At 47.3% G+C, this 16,200-nt stretch overlaps 1 protein-coding gene across 1 annotated transcript in view; it reads left to right on the top strand.

Annotated features, from left to right (window-relative positions):
* The first annotated feature begins 7,826 nt into the window (after window positions 1-7,826).
* Kcnk12 (potassium two pore domain channel subfamily K member 12) overlaps window positions 7,827-16,200 on the top strand; it is a 44,605-nt gene continuing 36,231 nt past the window's right edge. Inside the window, exon 1 of the mRNA XM_051175230.1 lies at window positions 7,827-9,105. Within this exon, the coding sequence (XP_051031187.1) occupies window positions 8,715-9,105 (391 nt within the window). The 5' untranslated portion in view covers window positions 7,827-8,714. The remainder of the gene's footprint in view (window positions 9,106-16,200) is intronic.

Raw genomic sequence — 16,200 nt, 5'->3', positions numbered from 1 at the left:
ATCAAAAGAGACAAAGAAAGTAATTTCTTATTCATCATAGGAGAAATCCATCAAGATGAAGTCTCAATTCTGAAGATCTATGCCCCAAATACAAAGGCACCTACATTCATAAAATAAACATTACTAAAACTCAAATCTCACATAAAACCTCACACACTTGTAGTGGAAGATTTCAACACCTCACTCTCAACACTAGACAGGTCCACCAAACAGAAGCTTAACATAGAAACAAAGGAACTAACAGAAGTTATGACCCAATTGGGTTTAACAGACATTTATAGAACATTCCATCCAAACACAAAAGAATATGCCTTCTTCTAAGTGCCACATGGAACCATCTCTAAAATTGACCACATACTTGGAAATATGGCAAACCTTAACAGGCACAAAAAAAATTGGAATAACCCCATGTATCTTATCAGACCACCATGTTTTAAAGTTAGAATGCAACAGCAACACAGATTGCAGAAATCCTACAAATTCATGGAAATGGAACAATGTACAATTGCACCATTCCTGGGTCAAGGAAGAAATAAACAAAGAAATTTAAAACTTTCTAGAATTCAATGAGAATGAAGATACAACACACCCAGACTTATGGGACACTTTGAAAGCAATGCTAAGAGGAAAGTTCATAACCCTAACTCCACATGAAGAAACTGGAGAATAGTCACATTAGGGAATTAGCAGCACAACTGAAAGCTCTAGAACAAAAAAAAAAAAAAAAAAGCACCCCGGAGGAAACACTCCAGGAAATAATCAATTTGAGGGCTGAAATCAATAAGGTAGAAACTAGGAAAACAATACAAAGAATCAATGTGACAAAGAGTTGGTTCTTTGAGAAAATCAACAAGATAGACAAACTAACCAAAAGACAGAGAGCAGACTTGCAAATTAACAAAATCAGAAATGAAAAAGGAGACATAACAACAGACACAGAGGAAATACAGAGAATCTTCAAGTCATACTTTGAAAACCTGTACTCCACAAAATTCCAAATTTAACAGAAACGGACAATTTTCTGGATAGCTATCACTTACCAAAATTAAAACAAGACCAAGTAAGCAATTTAAATAGACCTATAACCCCTAATGAAATTGAAGCTGTCATCAAAAGTCTCCCAAACAAAAAAAGCCCAGGGATAGATGGTTTCAGTGCAGAATTCTACCAGAAATTCAAAGAATGGCTAATGTTCCATACAATAGAAGCAGAAGGGTCATTGCCAAACTCTTTTTACGAGGCTACGATTACCTGAAATTCGCAGGGAAATAGATGGAACCAGAAGAAACCATCCTGAGTAAGGTAACCCAATCACACACACACACACACACACACACACACACACACACACACACACACACACACACACACAAACCCAAACATGGTATGTACTCACTCACATATGGATTTTAGACATAAAGCAAAGGATTGCCAGCCTACAATTCACACCGCCAGAAAAGCTAGGAAATAAGGAAGACCCTAAGAGAGACATACATGGTCCTCTGGAGAAGGGGAAACAGACAAGATCTCCTGAGCAAATTAGGAGGGGAGGGGAGAGGGAGTTCTGAGAAAGAGAAGGGGAGAAGAGGAGGGGAGAGGTGGGCATGAGGGAACAGGAAAATTGAGACAGGGAAAAAATAGAGGAGAACAAGAAAAGAGATACCATAATAGAGGGAGCCATTATAGATTTAAAGAGAAATCTGGCACTAGGTAAATGCCCGGAGATCTATAAGATTGAACCCAACTAACAATGTAAGCAATAGTGGAGAGGCTACCTTTAATGCTCTTCCATGATAACGAGATTGATGACTACCTTATATGCCATCCTAGAGCCTTTATCTAGTAGCTGATGGAAGCAGAAGCAGACATCCACAGCTAAACACTAGCTGAACTCCTGGAGTGCAGTTACAGAGAGGGAAGAGTGATGAGCAAAGAAATCAGAACCAGGCTGGAGAAACCCACAGAATCAGCTGACTTGAACAACCCAGTCTGATAGCTGGGAAACCAGCATAGGACTAGCCCAGATTCCCTGAATGTGGGTGTTAGAAGGACTGGGCTGTCTATGGGAGCTCTAGTAATGGTTCAGTATTTCTCCCTAGTATAGGAATGGACTTTGGGAGCCCATCCCACATAGAGGGATACTTTCTTAGCCTAGACACATAGGGGAGGGCCTAGGCTCTGCTGCAAATGATATGACAGATTTTGATGACTCCCCATGAAGGCATCACCTCCCTGAGAAGCAGAAAGAGAATGGGCTGGGGTTGGTAGGGTTGATAGGGGAGGATGGGAGGGTGAAGGAACTGGGATTGGCATGTAAAACAACCTTGTTTCAAATTTAAATAAAGGAAAAAATTTTAACAAAATACTTACAAAGCAAACCCAGGAACACATTAAAGAAAGTTTATATTATGACCAAGTGGGCTTTGTCCCAGAAAGTCAAGGATGGTTCAATAAACACAAACCCATGAACAGAATATACCATATAAACGAAACCAAGGACAGAAACATTGTAATGTTTTCAACTGAACCTGGAAAGGGGTTTGACAAAGTTCAGCTTGCCTTTGTGAGAAAAATTCCAGAGATCTTAGGAGTGGGTGGAACATACCTTAAAGTAGTTAAGGTTCTGTCCAACCATCTGTAGCCAACGTTATATTAAATGGAGACAGCCTGAGAGCATTTCCTCTAAGATCAGGAATGAGATAAATTACCCATTCTCCTCTCTCTTATTCAGTATAATGCTCAAAATCTTAGCTACAGAGAAAGACATAAAGGGGGGTAATAGGAAGAAAAGAAATCAAATTAGCTCTATTGCCAGATAACATGTTTTTTTTACTTAAAACACCCTATTGAGTCTACTAGAAAACTCTTCAACCTAACAAACCATGAAGTTGTAGGAGGAATATATATATATATATATATATATATATATATATATATATATATATATATCTTTACTTATGCTCAGTCTACTCTTTAATAAATAAATTGTAAATTAATTCCCCCAAAATTGAGTACTTAGGAATATGTTTAAGCAAAGAGGTGAAAGGTCTCTACAATGAAAGATATTGACAAAGAAAATCCCAGATGGTGCTAAAACATGAGGAAATGTTCCATGTTCCTGGATAGGCAGAATTAATGTAGTAGTTATCAAATTACCATGCCATATTTTACAGGCCTAGAAAAAAAGCCAAGGCATGCATATAGAACCAGAAAAGGCCACAAATCATCAAAGCAATCCTAAGGAGTGAGAACAATGCTGGAGTAAACAACACCAGACCTCAAACTATGGTATGGAGCTACAGTGATGAAGAGAGCAAGCTCCAGTATCAACAGATGGTACATGAAAACAGAAAGTGTCTGTAGAGCATAGACAACAGCCCCCAAATGGGAGAAAGTCTTTACAGGCTGCACCTCAGATAGGGGGCTGATATCCAGAATGTGTAAAGTAGTGCAGATAATCGTGTTTGAGCTGTTCTGAGAAGATCAATAAGGTCCGGAGGTACCCAGCACATTCTAAATCCACTACTTGGAATGCAGAATTCTAACAAAAAAATTTGCCAACACAGATTAATTTTTAAAAGAAAGCATTTTCTGGAACAAATTCCTTTGTTCAAACAGAATTTTAAAACCATTTCTCTCTTTACTACAGCTAAACTGGCTCAGATTTTCCACCGTTTTGTTGTTTTTGAGACAGAAGTTATGAGTAGCTTAAGCTGGCTGCAAGCTCACTATGTATTTTGAACATCTGATCCCCCTGCCTCTGTTGGGATTCAGACATGTGCCATCACAGGGTTTTATGCGGTACTTGGATTGAACCCAGAAGGCAAGCACTCAACCACATGAGCTTCACCAGCCCCCTCTACACTACTTTCTTTATTTTTTAATAAATTATTTTTCATTGGGCATATGTGTACACATCTGTAATTTTAGCACCCAGGAGACAGTGGCAGGTAGATCTCTATGAGTTGTAGACCAGCCTGTTCAACATAGGAAGGAAGGGAGGAAGGAAGGGAGGGAAGAAGGAAGGGAGGGAGGGAGGGAGAAAAGAAGAAATTATTTCCCTGGGGGAACATGTTTTTATTTGTTTGTGACATAGTTTAACTATGCAGCCAACTTGGTCTGAAACTCATAACCATCCTGCTTCATCCTCCACAGCACTGTGATTATGAAAATGAGTCACCATGCCTGGCTTTACCTCTATTTTTTAAATAAAAACTTGTCAACTCAATTATACTTGTGCTTCTTAAACAGCTTTATTGAGCTTTAGTTCACATAGCATACAATCCCAGGATTTACAATACACAACTGGGTGCTTTTTAGTCTCTTGACAGAATCATACAGCCATCACCATAATTAACTTTAGAATATTTTCACTGCCCTCAAATAGTAACTCACACTCATCCATTGTCATTCACATCCACCCCATCTTAGGGTTTCTATTGCTGTGAAGAGACACCATGACCATGGCAACTCTTATAAAGGAAAACATTTCATTGGGGTGGCTCACAGTTTCAGAGCTTCAGTCCATTATCATCGTGGTAAGAAGCATGCAGGCAGACTTGGCGGCTGCTGGAGAAAGAGCTCAGAGTTCTACATACAGATCATCAGGGGGCAACAAGACAGTGCCACACTGGGTCTGGCTTAAGACCTTAAAGTCATCTCCTAATGACACACTTCCTCCAAGAAGGCCACACCTACTCCAACAAGGCCACACCTCCTAATGGTGCCACCCCCTAGAGTCTATGGGATCACTTTCTTCAAACCACCACAATCCTTAACCCCAAAGTGACCACTGACCCTCTTCCGTTTTGTGGATTTACTCATATGGACATGTCATAGACCTGGAATTCATATTATGTGCTCTTTTGTGACACTTTTTCTTTGAAGAACAATTCTTTTACGGTTATTATATGTTACTGGCTGTGTCAGTACTCCACTCCACTTACTGCTGAACGTTCTGTTGTACAGACACACCATGTTTTATCTTCTCACATCCTAGCTGACCTAACAGTTCCCACTTGTTACTGCCATGCCTGTTGGTATTTCCATAGTAGTAGATAGACAATCTGTGACTGTCAGCTGTCTTCTATGCATGGAGACACCAATTGAGTTTGAATCTGCCTTTACCTGGTTTTCCTGGCTAAGGCTGTAGCACTGTATTTCCCTTTATAGAAGACAGAGATGGGGGGAAGAAAAGAGGAAATGGAGGAAAGAAGAAAGGCTATGTCTGCTCACTTGTCCTGTCTGACGTTCCTAAGAACATGGCAGACACAAGAAGGTTGGGGCTGAAATGCCAGCAATTGGGTCAAAATTTCCCACAAAGGAAAAGTTTTGTGAGAAGAAGAAAATTTGGGTTGGCAAGACAACTCAGTGGGCAAGGAAGGGCACCAGGTTACCAAACTTGATGATGACTTGAGTTCGCTCTTCAGAGCCAACATGGTAGGAGAGAGAACCAACTCCCACACGTCTGTCTACTGACCTCACACACATGCAGTAGTGTGCATTTGCACATGTCTGTGCACACACAATCACATCAGATCAAAATTTGAAGAGAGAATCTAAGCTGGTCCCCTATTTGAAAAGCTGAAGGAGAGGGGCCCACAGCATAAGCAGTGGCCTGAGGAACTGGTTGGAAGCAGGTTGCTTATAGAGCAAGAGATAATAGGCAAAGCTGGGAAACACCTCCAACCCCCATCACCAACTCCAGGAACCACATAATCAAAGGCACTGAACCACAAACCCAAAGGCTTAAACACCAACTTCATATAGTGTTAGGAAGCCATTGGAGAGTGTGGTTCAGAGGCGTCAGTAAAACGACTAGATGGGCAGGATGACAACAATACTGGCAGTTAGGATGGACCTGTGTGGGGGAATTTTGCCACAGCAAACCCTATCTTTAGGGCTGTTGTGACAATTCTGGACTGAGGTTAAAATGCTGGGGATAGCCAGCTGGCACAGTCAGTGGCTTAGATATTGATTTAGTGGACAAAAACCACATTCATCATGGGGCTGCTTCCCTAAGGGGCCCACATCTATGAGCAACAAACTCATCATTTCTCTATTACATAAATAGATTTGCCACTCGGTGTTGAAATCGATGCCAATGGTTTTCTGCTAATCAAGCTAGAATCACAGGTCGGAGAACATGGTGGGCCCTTTGCCAACTAGGCAAGAGCTGGACCCAGAGGCGAGGGACACGCCATCCCTGCTCTGAGAGCTCTGAGAGTCTGGGCAAAGCTGGGAGAGGCCTGGCAGTGTGGTTCAGCTGCATCTGGAGTTTCCATAGACATCCCCTGAAACCACAGTCCCAGGGGTCTCTGGCTGTCTCAGGCCATTCTTACTGTCTGCAGGGACTGCCTGGGGGAACGGTCAGGTGGGATGACTCCTGCAGGAAGCTGAGGGGAGGCAAAGGCTTGGGAAGGGAACAGTTGACAATAACAGTTTGCGGTGGTGATGGTTGGGGATTGGATAAAGCTCCCACTGTACCCACAGTGAATCAGGGTGTTCAGGACTCTTGGGTTTACCTCCTTAAACAACAACTAGCCATCCAACCACAGTGGAGTGGGTTTCTCTGTGCCTCTGTGCATACCAAGAACAGCCCTGTCCCCTCTACCCATGTACTGGAGCAGCATCTCTAAGGGATGCAAGTCATAATCTGCATTCCCAAACAGGTCCACTCAGCATTCCATACCTCTGCAGCCTCCAGTGCCAGCCGGTGCCTCCACACTAGGGTGGGGTGATCACAGCCTCATAGCTGAAATATTCAGTAAGTGGTCAACAATTAAATACTACCATGCTGCAAGCACCGCTCTGAGTAGATGGTGCCATTTTCCTGCAGTAGGGGCTATTGAGCCTGGCCCTGGGCCGGGGGTGGGACGGAGGCAGCTCTGAATTTTGCCAGAATTCTCTCAACTACCTGGAGTGTCTAAGAAATCACCATCAGTATTTTTCTTCCCTGTTATCTATATCATATCATTATCAGGATCCTCTTTGTAGCCAATAAAAGAGGGAAGGGGACAAAATCCAGAGAGGGCGGGATTATCTGTTTATACCAAGGGTGTTCCTCACTGTATAACTTTATGACCCCAGTCAAACTGTGTCCTGCCGGGCAGAGAAGGACTGAAGGACAGGAGGCTGCATGCTTCGCTCACTCTCTTTCCCCTCAGATGTAGGGCGGAGGAGGCTTCTCTAGGGCATTCCAAAGCACAACGTTTCTCCTAGCCAGCTTCTCCCCTCCTCACCCTCCACTGCACCCGGGGTGTATCCAGGCTCTCGGCCTTAGGGAGGGTGAGCTGGGGTAACAGAGAAGCCCCAGTAGTGTCAGGCCTATGATCCTCCTGCTCTGGTGGCCCCAAGTCCCCCACCTGCGCTTGACTCCTCCTCCTGGCTCTATTCCGCAGCGTCCGCACCCTGGCGACACGCTGTTTCGGCCACCGCACCTGCTTCAGGGTGGAGTAGAGGACAATCTGGAGGTAGAAGGGGAAACAGTAGGGTCTGGGGAGCATCGCGGTGCCGGGTGAGCAACCTTGCCCCGGGTGGCGGCACCGCAACCTAGAGCCTCCCACCCGGTCTGCCGCACCGATGCGCTGTCCGCGGTGCTGACGCCGGCCGGCCGCTCGGTCGGGAGGAGGAGCAGATGCCCTGGTTCCCGCCGCGCCCGGAGCCTGTTCTCGGTTCCCAGGCCGTGTCTTTGCCCCCGAGACGACTCCTCCACCAGAGTCCTGGCGCAGCGGTCGGATCCAGGAACAAAAGAGTGAGCAAAAGGAACTTAAACTTCAGGCTGGAACCCGAGAAGCGGAGGTCGGGTTTGGCTCCCGATGGCCCCCGCCCCCGAGACCTCAAAGCACCAAGTTGAGCAAAGTTTCCCAGTGGCTTGAGAAGGGAAGAGATTCCCGAGCCCAAGCGCAGGGAAGGAAGGACGCGGTTATCTAACGCGCTGATAGCCAGCACCGCAGTGGGACACCTGCTCCAGTGGGACGCGCTGGTGCCACCAGAACGACCCGGAGGCGTCGCGGCAGCCTCACTCTCCACCCCTTCCTCCCTTCCTTACTCACCCCTCCCCAACACCCCGCCCCGTGCTCCGGTGACTCCGCCTTTCCGTGCCGGGTAGCTCTTCGGCGGTAGCAGGGAAGGGAAAGGACCGCTTCCCCAGAGGATTCGGCTCGGCTCTGAGGCTCCCAAGCCAGCTTAATCCCAGCGGTGGAACAGGATCGCCCGCTCAGCCTGCGCCTAGGCGCCACCGAGCACCGGCAGCCTCATGAGACGCCCCCGGGGACTCTGTGTGCCCTGACACTGTGTTCTGACCCTAGGCGTCCGGACTCCACGGCTCAGCCGGTCCGCAACCACACGGCCAGTCCGGAGAGGAGTATGCGGCCCGGCGCCCCGTGGACTCCGGCCACCGGGCGGCGCTGGCCTAGCTTCGGAGCCCGGAGCCCGAGGGCAGCAAGTGACAAGCTGAGGCGGTAAAGCGTCGGGGAGCGGAGAGGAGAGCTCCATCCCGGGTGTCCGCTGGGCCGCACGACCGGTGTGTGGCCTGACCTCCCGGCAGGAGGCGGAGGCTCCGTGCCGTCCTGGTTCCGGGGAGGCTGCAGAGGGGCTCAGCGGCGGCCCCAGACAGACCTCTGGCTACCATCCTCACTCTCCTGCTCCTGCGGCGGGGATGTCACGGCCCCGGCTCCGAGCGCCGCCCCAGCCCCGGGGTTGAGCTGCGGACCATGTCCTCCCGCAGCCCCCGGCCCCCGCCCCGCCGCTGCCGCCGCCGCCTGCCTCGCCCCTCCTGCTGTTGCTGTTGCTGTCGCCGCTCGCACCTCAACGAGGACACCGGGCGCTTCGTGCTGCTGGCCGCGCTCATCGGCCTCTACCTGGTGGCGGGTGCCACGGTCTTCTCCGCGCTCGAGAGCCCGGGCGAGGCGGAGGCGCGGGCGCGCTGGGGCGCCACGCTGCGCAACTTCAGCGCGGCGCACGGCGTGGCGGAGCCGGAGCTGCGCGCCTTCCTCCGGCACTACGAGGCCGCGCTGGCCGCCGGGGTCCGAGCCGACGCCTTGCGACCACGCTGGGACTTTCCCGGAGCCTTCTACTTCGTGGGCACCGTGGTTTCAACCATAGGTGAGCGGCGCGCCCCGCGCCTTTCCTCTGCGCGCCTGTCAGTCACTTACTGCCCTTTCCCTCGATCTCGGGCTGGGCCCTCTTCTGACACCCTTTGCTTACTTTGGTCTCACTCTCCGTCCCCTGGTCCTCCTACTTTTCTTTCCTGCTTTCGGAGCGAGAGGTGGCCCAAATGAATGGACCACCTCTAGCTCTTACCTGTCAGCTGTCATTAGTGTGTCAGCCAGGCGCCAAGCACTTTGAGCGTTCCATGTCCAGGTTCTGCTCCTCTGTAAGGGGGTTTGTGAGAACATGGGTCAAGGGCTGCTATTTCCCACCCCACTCGGGCCTCACTACCCTCAGCCGGAGATTACAGAAGCCATTCCCAGCGTTTTAATTTCCTCCTTACATTCCCCTCTCCTGTCCACACTGCTCCACCCCCTCAAAGTCAAGTCCGTTATTCACAAGCCAGCTCTTCAACCTGTTTTACACGTTGGCCTTGGTTGTTCTCTTCCCATGCCCCTGACTTCTTGACTTCTTGTCTTTACACTCCCCTCCCCCACCTCCAATCAACATGCCAAAGGACAGCCAGGGAACAGTCGCCTTCACGTTATACTTTTGGTATAAACAGCTCAGGTTCTCTTAACCTTGGGGAGGATGTACAGGTTCTTGAGATCCCCTCTCCCCAACCCTCCTTTTCAGCTAGATTGAAGTCCCCTGTAGCTCCTTCTGGAGAGACAGTCTCCAGCCACCACTGTGTCCACCCACTCCCACCTACTCCTTTTCCCAGGCGGTTGGCATCATGTAAAACAGCCACCTCCCCCATTTATTTAGCTCTACCGAGTGCAGAAGAACATACTTTGACAAGACTCGGTTGTGTCTCACCCACTCCTTTTTGAGTCTCAGGGTAGGAGAAGCTCTTGCTGGTCACACTAGTCACCCCAAGACATCCTCTTCCGCTGGTGCAATTCGGGAGGAAGGAGCAGGACTTGGTTGCCGCAGAAGGGAGGAACTTTATAAACACCTTTCCCTCCTGCCTGCTCAGAGTTCGGGACATGGGCTACCTTGCCCACTGCTGCCTGGAGGCCGGCAGACAGGTAGCAGGTTTGTTTGGGATATGCACAGAGGGAGAGACGTCTCTGCATTTCTCTCTGTGTGTATGTATAGTCTGTGGAAGTGCTTCCTTGCCTCCAATCATTTTTCTCCCGTGTCATGCTTGATCTGATTATTTTAAATAGAGCCCAAAGTCTACACAAATTAGATAAAAATACCCTTTAAAAATACATCATGTTGTTATGGTGATTCAAGATATAAAATGACCCCCCTCAAAATCCCCTTTTAAGAGCTGCATCGAGTTGCTATAGCAACTAGAGGGTTTTTTTTTTTTTAAGTGCTCTAAAAGTGCTAAGGGTGCTTAATCTTGGAGGATGACATCATGTGTTCACAGTTCATTGTTAACATGTAGTTTTCTTGTAAACAGTCACGGGCACTTCTTTTACCTAGAGGTACATCTGTGAATATATTTTCTCACAGTATCTTTCTCCCAGAGACATGCTCTAGCTTCCTAATGGAGCTGCAGGATGAGCGGAAACTGTTGCCAGCGTCCTCTTCTCCTACGGGGTGTGAATGCATCCAAAGAGCCTGTTCCTGTGACCTGTGCTCACTGTGCGTCTCTCATGAGCGTCACTGCCCTTCAGAGGCAGCAGTGACCCTGAACCCAGGCTTCGGTGGCTTCCTTCTCAGCTCTGGCACAAGATCAAGTCAGCTTGCTTGGAAATTGTGCCGTGCCTCAATCTTTAATCTACCGTCAGGGTTGGCTGTTCTTTAGTAAACTGGAAAGAGACTGTGTTCTCCCTTTTAGATGTAGACAGGCAGTGTGCACAGGCTACACCAAAGCTTATGGCTGTTATGAATGACCTAGCAAGTTGCTTTCAAATTTTGCAGGGCAACATTATTACCAGCCTGTGGATGGCTCAGGACTGAACTGGCCTTCTGTGGGGATACCAAAACCACTGTATGAGTAGACTGCTAGCTGTGACACTTGGGGACGGTGGTTTAAATTGGTCCTCTTATGTTAGCCAAGTAAGTTCTGCTGAGTCCCCAAGCAACATGATTAGCCTTCCCGCCTTCTCTGTAGATGGCTGAGATGTCAGTAAAGATAAGCTTACTTTCTGCTTATGTATCCTTCCCTTTAAATATTCACTTGATTATTACTGATACAGTTATGGATGTTATCACACAGGGAACCAAAGTGCAGCCATACATGAATAGTCGGGGTTCTCTAGTCTGCCACCTCATCCAGGGAAGAGGGAAACTACCATGTTCAGGGTTTTATTTGATCAACGATCATCGAGGGGTGGTGTGTGATTCATGCCACAGTGTGGAACTCAGGGGTCCAACTACATATCCTGCCCAATGAAATAGAACGTTTCTTTGGTGTTCTTTATCTGGCTCAGGTAAATGATCTGTACAGGTTTATATAGTATAAGCATCCCTTCATTCATTTCATAACCACGAAGCATTGTGTCTGTCAGGTCCAATGCTGTGTTTTGAAATGTTAACCTTTGACCTGTATGCCTTGGGTTTAAGAGTATTTCAATATGGGCAGTTGAGATGCAGCAGCATATGTTATCTATCCTCACCAAAGATGACCAGAACAGAGAGGAGAGACCTTTGGTCAAGTCTGTGTAGTAGGGGGTCTATACAAGGCCACACAGTTAATGAGGGACTCACCTAAACCCAGAGTCGGATTTCTGTGGTGTGTATTATAGTAATTTCATAATAGAGCAGTAGAAATATCCTTATGTGAAACTTAAATATTAACAGTGTGTATCTGTGTGTGTGTTTGTGTCTGTCTATCTGCTTGTATGTATGCATACATCTGACACTAAGGCAGGGACTAGTTTGCTAGTCATGCCAGAAACTGATTAAGTACAGAAAACACTTGAAGAATCACACAGATGTTACAGGCAAATGAGTTAGAAGCAGCTATAGGCCTTAAGCAGCTGGGTAGGAAAGAGTCAATGCAAACTACAGAAAATTGGAGTCAGCCCTAGCAAAGAGAGGACATTCTGAAGAAGTATGGTTTGAGAACCCTCACTCTGAAGAGCATGTATTCAGGGGAGGTAATGAAAAGGACAGGAACTGGCCTTTAATGGCAGGCAGCATAAAGGAAGGTTCAATCTGGCCTTGTGTATTCAAGGTCAGATGGAACATTACAGTGTGAGGGAATATTGGTCCTAACATTTGGCTTGAACAGGGCCCCATGTCCTGAGCTGGGCACTTTGCAACTGTGTAAACACACACGTGTTCACACAGCACAGACCCCATGGGGAAACGTGCCTGTGATTACTCGGCAGTAGTTGAGGCTGCATAGAAAGTCTGTCTGAGTAGCTCAAGCAAGATATTTAAAAAGTCCACTTTATACTCTAAATTATTCATCCTGATTGCTCACACAGATCTGAAACCCTGGGTAATTACTACTTGTCCCATTTATCCTCGGTGACATATTCCTAGGTTGGGGGGTTGGGATTAAGTTTGTTTTAGTGTGAACATGTTGGTGTCTGTATATTCCTCCATTTAACAATCACCCAAAGCAACAGCATTCAAGGCAGATGCAAGTGTGGCCTATGACAGACACATCATTATTTGGGAGCAGATGAACTAATGATGAAGACGACGGTTCGCTCTCCTCTGGTTCACAACTGTGTTCTTAGCAACAGCACTCTGGCTTAAAGAAATTCAGAACCATCCAAGGAGTATTAATCACCTCACGTCTCAAAGACTGCTTTATTGGTTTGCTCTGAAAAAAGATTAAAAGGAAGCTGTCCCTTGGGGCTTTCATTACGTATCTGCTGTCAGTTTTGCACATAGTGAAGAACATATTTAAAAGTCGTTCTCAAATGGTAGCTTGGCCACAACAGAAATATTTTCCACTTCCTTTTATTAGGTTTCCTGGCAGAGTTTTTTAGCTGTAAAGCTAAAATCATGCCGGTAGAGACGACATGGTGTAGGTACGAGAGTTGCAGCTCTTGACACTGCATAATTTAGCTTGCTGCTTTCAGAATTAGGCACACTTAACTATTCGGCCACAAGATTAGTAACAAGTCCTAACTCCACTCCCACCCCCTCCCCACTTAAAACAAAAACAAAAACAGAAACATGGGTTTGGTTTTTTTTTTTTTTTTTTTTTAATGTTTTTGCTGCAGAGGAAACTAAGACACTATAAGACCAAATTTCATTACCATAATTCATTTGGGTTTCTTCTAACATGTATATAATATAGCTGGAGGAAGTTTTGATACACATGTACCAGAAGTAGGAGGAGTGCCTTCGTTCATTTTCTTCTTTCATTAACTGGTTTTTGTTAGAAAATGATGGCTGTGACGGAATCGAAGGATATTGGGGAAATATACATTGGATTTGAAGCGGGCGATGAACAAGAAATGCATTCCTATTCTCTGCCTCCCCCACACACACACACATATATACACACCTCATAGCTGACCCAGGCCACAATAAACAGTAATTGGTAAGTGATTCAGAGAACAAGTCACTCATACTATAACACTGCTCCAGCACAGCTCTTCTCATGTCTGCGGGTTCCCTGCAGTGAGAAAAACTTAAGGACCTAACTGGTGTGGACTGCACTGTTTCCCTTTGTTGTATATCAGTGTCAAGTCCATGTTTCCACATGGCTTTTAATAGGTGCATAATAATCTTGTAGTTAGTGCTTCCTTACCACAGGCTAGTTGGGTGGTTCCCTGGCTAGGCTATTTCAAGTAATGCTGCATGAGCATCTTGACGAATATGGCCTGTTCCTTCCGTAGAGCATCTATCTATCTCCTCAGGGTGAGTCTCCAGCAACGAAAGTGCTGAGTCAGTGGGCACTGCTGGTGAACTTGCTGAGTCAGTGGGTGTTACTGTCTACACTGCTTCTGGCCAACCCTCTTGGAGGGAGGAATTGTTGGCTCTTCTCTGATGTGAGCTTCTACGATGCCTCACAGAGGTTGCATAGCCATCTGCTAATTGCTCCAAGGATGCAGGCCACAAGGATGCAGGCACGTCTAAGATCATGACAAACCAGGCTGAGGCATCTTCAGCCTCCACAGCCCTTCCTGGACAAGGAGGAACAGATGGGGACAGCTGCAGGTCATCAAAGAAGAACATCTGGACCCTCATCTTTCTGAGTCTCAGGCAGCTGGCGGGGGGTGGATTTTTCTATTCAGTACTGACCTCTGCCCAAGGGTCCCAGTCTTGAGTGGCTCAGAGTTGCACCAAAAGGACCAAAAACACCCTTCTAGTTTTATAGCTGCAGGTATCATGAAGATCTTCTAGAACTTTCTCTAAGCATTTAGAAGAACACTTTGTCAACAAGAGCCATTCAGAATCCACTATAGGACAGACTAGCAGAGCTGTGCTGACTAGAGATGAAGGCAAGAACCCCAACCATTGGCTCACCCCCCAGGTGCCATCTACTATCTGAAACTTACTCACTCTCTTCCCTCTCCTTAAGACAGAGTCCTGCTATGTAGTCCAGGCTGGCTGCAACTTGCTATATGGCTGAGGCTGGTTTAAAACTCATTTCCCAAGTGCTAGGATTACAGGCATCAAATAATACACTTGGCCCTTGAAGTCTTTGAGGAGCGTTAAAGTCCTTCCCAGACTAGTCCAGAAGGGGATAAATTTATTCCTTATCTTATACAAGGTCTAGAGTGGCCCCAAAGTTGCCTAAAGTTCTTGAAAACGCTGCACAAAGGGAAGTCAAAGACTGAACTAGGCCAAAGTTCTCCCAAGCAGGTACCTAGGCTTCTAGAAGTGTGAGCGTTCAACTATACATGAAATAAGAAGGGACCAGATTGTCTATAAAACTTCCTGATCTGAAGGTGGTGGCCACGGCCTTTAGTATATGCTTGATTGGAGTCAAAGTCCCCACCTTCCCAGCTAGGGTGGGATTCCTGTGGCCTCTCTGCTGACTCCTTAATATGGCGGCTCATATTATGAGAAACTAGGAGACAGCCAAGGGCCATTGATCTGTTCCTAGGGTGGTTGCAGCCCCTGTTCTTCTCTGAGTGCTTCAGCTCTCCCCTTGCCTCTGTCCAGTGCCACTGACCCCAGGTTCTGGAATGGGTTCATGGGCCAGCAACCAGCACAATAAAAAATGTATATGGAATCCATACTGAGAAGTTGCAGCCTTAGATCTTCACAGTAGCCGATGTCCCACTGGAGCTGACATAGTGGTTGGAAGAAGACCCAATGCAGGGGAGGTGCCTGTGGAGGGCAGAGGAAGGCTTTAGTCCTCAGCCATGATGTGCTTGGCTGCTTGGGGCTCTGGCCCTAGGTAGTTACCTCCTAAGTGCCGCCACCATTCTATAGCCAACTGCCAATTTTAGTTCTTAGAAGCAACTTGCCCTCATCTAGTGGCCAGTGGCTATGGTGAAGGGGGCTTTGAACCCCATCTGGGGTCTCACCTCCCTGGGCTTGGATGGAGATAAATTTTGGCTCATCAGCAGGTCACTGAAAACTTGAGTGCCTGGGCCCCGGAAGGACTGGCTCCATTCCCCTGGGTCTTAGAGGACTCATGCTGAGGAGACTGTGGTAGAAAACCCAGAGCCTTGCAGTTTCAAGTTTTATAATCCCTTATCTTCAGGATGGATGTTGTAGACTAGAAGATAAGGTTCCCCTACAGTATCCCTCACATTGTACAGGACAAAGGTATCACCCAGGGTCTCCTCACTCTGCAGTTTCTACTAGGAGATTTAGGGTGGGACCTTGAGTATGCATTCCTCACAATCTCCTCACCGTGCCTAGACTTTCTCAGACCACAAGGTAGGGGCAGGGATCAGGGAAGCGGCACAATTAGGGTCAGTGGCTATGTGGCTTTGGACCAGGCATATTGCCACCAGGTGACTCTCCAACCTTTAAAGAAGGGATGCCAGGAGTCACTTGAGTTCCTTCCTCCTCTGATGCCATCACATGTGAGAGGACTGTCCCCTAGCTTTGCCAGTGAGGGTTGAGGACACACGAGCTACAGCAGCTGCAGCTGGGGCCCAGTCCAGTTCTGTCACTTCCGATATGTGGACTAATGGACCAGGAACGGCTACTATGACTCCTGTA

This window comes from Phodopus roborovskii, unplaced genomic scaffold, assembly GCF_943737965.1.
Source record: "Phodopus roborovskii unplaced genomic scaffold, PHOROB, whole genome shotgun sequence".
NCBI lineage: Eukaryota > Metazoa > Chordata > Mammalia > Rodentia > Cricetidae > Phodopus > Phodopus roborovskii.
The sequence above is the reverse complement of the archived record's forward strand: the minus strand, read 5'-3'. Positions and strand labels throughout refer to the sequence as shown.